Source organism: Lichenostomus cassidix, chromosome 3 (assembly GCF_008360975.1).
Source record: "Lichenostomus cassidix isolate B80296 chromosome 3, HeHo_3.0, whole genome shotgun sequence".
NCBI classification, from domain to species: domain Eukaryota; kingdom Metazoa; phylum Chordata; class Aves; order Passeriformes; family Meliphagidae; genus Lichenostomus; species Lichenostomus cassidix.
The window spans coordinates 111,384,565-111,390,126 of NC_139483.1; the positions used below are offsets into that span (position 1 = coordinate 111,384,565).

General features: G+C 45.7%; 1 protein-coding gene across 1 annotated transcript; it reads left to right on the top strand.

Annotated features, from left to right (window-relative positions):
• The first annotated feature begins 1,086 nt into the window (after window positions 1–1,086).
• Window positions 1,087–5,331, top strand: LOC146440502 (chromosome-associated kinesin KIF4-like). The gene is made up of 7 exons (XM_085057193.1): window positions 1,087–1,219; window positions 1,403–1,480; window positions 1,564–1,665; window positions 2,310–2,459; window positions 3,230–3,346; window positions 4,007–4,129; window positions 4,637–5,331. The coding sequence occupies exons 2-7, from the start codon at window positions 1,421–1,423 to the stop codon at window positions 4,820–4,822; spliced, it is 738 nt and encodes a 245-aa protein (XP_084913319.1). The 5' UTR covers window positions 1,087–1,219; window positions 1,403–1,420; the 3' UTR covers window positions 4,823–5,331.
• Window positions 5,332–5,562: the final 231 nt, after the last annotated feature.

Below are 5,562 nucleotides of genomic sequence, written 5' to 3' on the forward strand. Positions count from 1 at the left end.
ATTTATTTCCTCGAGGAGCTCAGGAAATGAAAAACGAGAGAAAAAAAAAAAAAGTGATTTTTTGGGGATTTTTTTAATCTATGAAATGGATAAAAAAATGGGATTTGAAACTTTTGATTAGGAGAGAGAAGAGAAAAACAACTTGGGGGAGATGAAGAAATTATGGAAATAAAATTATAAAGAGAAATAATTAAAAGCAGTTGGGAAAATGTGATTTAATTCGATTTATTTTGCTGCCAAAGTGGGTTTTTCAGCTATAAAAATAGGGGGAAAATTAGGGGTTTTTTTCACTATAAAAAAGCTATAAAAATTGTTTTTCACCTGTTTTTTTTGGACAGGATTGTGGTGAAAAATATACCTCAAAAATCCAGAAATTTTGGTCCAAAAATGCCCAAAAAATCCAAATATTGTAGTCAAAAAAAGCTCCAAAAATCACAAATTGTGGCCAAAAAAAGCCCCAAAAATCCACAAACTGTGGTGCAAAAATGCCCCAAAAATCCAAAAATTATGGTCAAAAAATGCCCTAAAAATAAAAAAATTATGGTCAAAAAATATCCCAAAAATCCAAATATTGTGATCAAGAAATTCCCCAAAAATCCACAAATTGTGGCCCAAAAATGCCCCAAAAATCCAAATATTGTGGTCAAAAAATACCCCAAAAATCCACAAACTGTGGCCAAAAAATGCCCCAAAAATCCACAAATTGTGGTCAAAAAATGCCCCAAAAATCCAAATATTGTGGTCCAAAAATGCCCCAAAAATCCACAAATTGTGGTCAAAAAATGCCCCAAAAATCCTAATATTGTGGTTCAAAAATGCCCCAAAAATCCACAAACTGTGGCCAAAAAATGCCCCAAAAATCCACAAATTGTGGTCAAAAATAACCCAAAAATTCAAATATTGTGGTCCATCCCTGTGTTTATCCTGTGCAAATTGGTTTATTCAGTAACTTTCCTCCTGCTTTAAGTGAGGATGTTACACCTGAGCACAAGATCACTTTTCAAGTAATTCAGGGTGGAATTGTGCTAGGAGTGACAGGAAATTTCCTTGAACTTTGATGCCAAGTTCTCCTTTCAGGAATTCACCCCTGTTTATTCCAACTTGCTTTTAGGTTCTGTACCTGCTCAGCCAATTCCAGCAGAAAGAAGCAGCAGAGAAGAGATTGGAAGATTCTCTGAATGAGCAGGAGAAACAACTGCAGGAGCGACTCCGGTTCCAGGTGCAGTGTCTGGATGTGGCTGGGGGAGGGTGGGATCCTTTGGGATACCTGGAATAGGAGAAGGATTGAGTGTTCCCTCTGCAGAAGCCTGCATGGGGTGATTGCTGTGCAGGCTGGAATAACCCTGGGGGATTTTCTCTTACTAATCTCCAATGAAATAAATTTCCTCTTGTCCTGCAACAGGAGGAAGAGCTGGAAAAAATGAGGGAGATATGTGAGAAGAACCAGGAGCTCCTCCGGGAAAATGACACTCTGAAACAGGTAGAGCCTTGCACAGACAGCAGAGCCTCGTGGCAGTTGGGTTTCATGGATTTTGCAGAGCTGATTCTTGTCCCTTTTGACAGAAACTGCTGCTCCTCCAAGTTGCCAGTGGCCAGAAGCTCCGGCACATCCAGCAAAGGCCAGCTGAGTCTCCAGATTCTTCTTTTGATTATGTTCCACCCAAAGTAAGAGGCTGCTCACTTTGTATTGCACCTGAATTCTTTGCAAAATTAATCTTGCCTGTTGATAATTTGGTTTATTTCTTTCTCCCAAGTTGCATTTACCAGCCACTTGTTCTACTCACTGAAGTTCTGCTCATTGAAGTGGCCCTTTCAGTGCTTTCTAGAAGACTCAAATACCTTGCATTAGTTTTTTTATTACAAACAAAAAAAAAAAAAACCCTCAAACAAACCCCAAACATGTTTCCTCATTGTAGTTCTGACTCTGTATCCTCCAGAGTCCAGGTGTTTTTCTGTGGCATTCCCAGTCTTTAAATTATAGAGCAAGGCATGTGTGTCACAGCAAACTTTGCTGCTGTGCAAAGAGTCAAATCTTAGTACTGGGAGGAATAATTGATTTAAAACTCTTTGGACAAGAGTGTGACACTTGTTTTTTGTCATGTGATGTGACAACAACTCAGACTTTCAAGGGTTTGTCATTGAGAGTTTAAATTGATTGAATTATCAACCCTGCCAATTGGATCTTTTCCCCTCCCTCACCCCACAACCTTCTTGGCTCTGAGGGTCTCTGAAAACCTTAATCAAACCTTATGAAAATCTAAGTCTGTGTGATTTTTGGTGGCCTAACCCCCCATGCTCCTGTGCTGCAGCCCAAGACCCGCCGGCAGACAACAGCCAAAGCCCGGCCGCCCAGCCCCGAGGTGGATGTGGAGGAGCTGCTCTCTGACTCTGGGGAACTGGAGGATTCTGACTGGCTTCCTGGGAAAGCAGGCAGAGGATCAAGGAAAAACCTCATGGGGGTAAGATCCAGCTGCCCTTGATCCAGTGTCTGTTAGGGAATCATTTGCTGTGTGCAAGGATTGGGTATGGAGTGGTGAGATGTGGTGTCTCCACTGCTCAGTGGCAGGAATGGATTATTTGGGTGCCTTGGGATATTTGTGACTTTCCCACAGACACAGCAAGTGTTGTCTGCAGTCAGCAACACCTTCCTGGGCAGTTTTTCCCTGTCCAGTTACCTTCTCCCATGAGCCACATGTTCTGTCCTGCTGCCTGTGCCTGAGCTGGCCTCTGCTTTAGGAACAACCCCAACAGCAGCCAGATCCCTCCAGGGAGTCTGCTTTAGGGAAAAAAACAAACAAAAGGGATGGCCTACCAAGGGATCCTGTCCCCTCTGGGAATCTGCAGCTTCCAGTCCTGGCAGAGCCACAGTTGCCATCTGTGTCAGTGTGGAGCTTCACCCTGTGAAATAAAATTCCTGAGGCTTTTGAGGGGGGAATCAGCTTCCATCTCCATGTGGAAATGTGGCACAAAAACTGGGATTCTTTGGGATCACCTGAAATCAGGCACTGAGTAACTAAAGGTGCTTCTCCTGTAGATCCTGAAGATGGATCTGTAGGTGGAAGGATTTTATTCAGGATATTAGGAAGGAGATTATTCTGGGACACAGAGCTGGCAACAAGACATTTCTGGGGCAGCTTGGGGGTGTCTCTGTCCTTGAGATGCCACAGCTGGCAGGATCCTGGAGCATTCCAGGAGCATCCTGGCCATTGGATCCCCCTTCCCTCCACAGTGCTCGTGCAAGGGCCGCTGTGGGAACAGGCAGTGTGGCTGCAGGAGGCAGAAGATAGAATGCACCGATGGCTGCAGCTGTGCTATGACCACCTGCAGGAACAGGGAGAGGGGCCTGGTGAGTGCTGCTGGCTCTGGGGGTGCCAGGGGGGCTGCAGGGCCTGGGTTTGGGCTGGAGCAGAGCTGGATGAAGGGATAGTTCCCACACAGGCACAGTTTGTCCAGGCAGAGCACGTGCACTTTGCTGAAACTGTGAATGTCACTAATTCGGTGCTTCTCTGGTAACTGAGGACAATTTTCCACTGCAGGGGCAGACTCTGACACTGAGCACAGACATTTGGAGATTCACAGCAGAGATTGTCCTGCTCCCACTTCTCATCCACAATTCTTGAGGACAAATAATTTCGATTTTTCTTTTGGACTCAGTAAATTAAAGCGTGTCTTTGGCTTCAGACAACACAAAACCTTGACTCATTCCCGGATTTATTTTTAAGAATGGAAGGGATGGTTTGGGGAGGGGGTTGTAGCAGCAGGAAGGCCCATGAGAAACTGATGTTCATTGAGGAAGATGTTCCTAGTGGGATTTCTGCTCTTGGATCTCAGAGATGTGGAGCAGGGACATCCCATAGTGCTTTAATTATTGCCTATTTTATGGAGCCATAGCCTGAGCTGCAGCATCCTGTTCTGTGGAATACTTCCCACCTGGAGAGCAGGGGGCTGTGGTGGGAAGGGAAGGGATGGATGTCCTACAAGAGCTTCACCCTCTGCTGCCCCTCAGGAAACCACAACATGTGAGGACCACAAAAGGGACTCAGAAGGGTCCTTGAAGCTGGAAGACCCCACGGAGGTGAAAGCAGGAGAGAGCTTCTTCCAGCCTGTGTGTGTCACTCCAACCACAAAGGTATTCCCAGGGACTGGGGACAGCAGAGCTGCTGAGTGAGGGATCTTGGAGGGAAATCAGCCCAGAGCAGAAGCTGCTGCTAGAAAACTCTGCACAGCTCCAGGCAGCTTGTGTGGAAGTTTTGAGTTTGCTGAATCCTTAAGTTTCCACACTAAAATGATGCCACAGGCTTGCCATGTTTTCCTGCAGCACCTTCACCAAGGAGAGAGGGGAAGTGAGGAGCTTACAGGATCAAATCACATTTTCCCATCTTCAAAGTGACCTTAAACTATTGTGCTATCCGACTTGGCACATCTCATTTTGCCTCAGCTAAACAAATTCCCTTATCCCATGGGAACTCACTATTCCAACTGTTGTCTCTTCCTGCTGGAGCTTGATATTTTGTCCAAAAGTTATCTTTTTCTTGAGTAAAAAAGTGAAGCAACTCTTGAGGCTGTCCTGGCACTTAGTGTTCTGCTGCCTCTGCTTGGTCACTCCAGCAGTGACTAACTCCTTGCTTTCCCACAGGTCCTGAAGGACATCACAGAGCAGGAGGTGTTCCTGAAGATTCCCAGCACTGCTGCCTCCCTGCTCAGGAGGGATGAGGAATCCCAGGAGAACCAGAACCCCTTTGGGAAGAAGAAGAAGAGGATGCTGAGCAGCAACATCAGCTTCTTCTCAGGCTGCACTCCCATCAAGGAGGAGTTTAACTGACCTGGAGCTTTCCCATCCCTTTAGGCCACATTCCTGGTGACTTTTGAGGGAGCAAAGGAGTCACAAACTCAGCTTTGGTTGTGTCTCTGTAAATATTTGTGTGTTGGGGCAAGGGGAAGGGTAAGAATCTTTCCTATGGAATTCCTGGAGTGAATGGAGGTGATTTTCTAGGTGGTTGTTCCCAGCTCCCTCCCTCCTCCCGAGCTGTGAATGCTGGGTACCTTTTCACCTGTAATCTTGAGAGAACTTTGCCTTTGCACTGGAGCTCTGCTCCTGCCTCTTCCCAAGGAGTCTGAAGGAACTTTTCCAGCTGCCCTGGGAGAGCCATGGAGTGAGGAGGCCCTGGCTGATGTCTTAAACCAGCAGCTCTGAACCTCTCAGGCCTTCTGGCCCCTTTGGCTGCTGGCCTGTCTTTATTCAATGACTTTAGAAACTTGACCTATGTGAATAATGTAGGGATTTTAACTCTGGTTTGTAGTTTTAATAAAGGAATTACTATGAGCACCTGACTTTGAGTTGGAATTATTGTGTACAACAACACCTACCCTCCTGGGCTCTCTGCACTTAAAGTTGGTCTCAAAACTAGTCCAAGAGTTGCTGCCACTGGGACCTGCTCAGGTCTTTCTGTCCAGACACCCCAACCACAATCCTGCTGCTTTTCCTTCCCCTCAGCCCTAAGTTTTGAGTCTTAGCAGGAAGAAAAGGTAATAAATGTATTTTTTTAAATTTCTACTGCCACC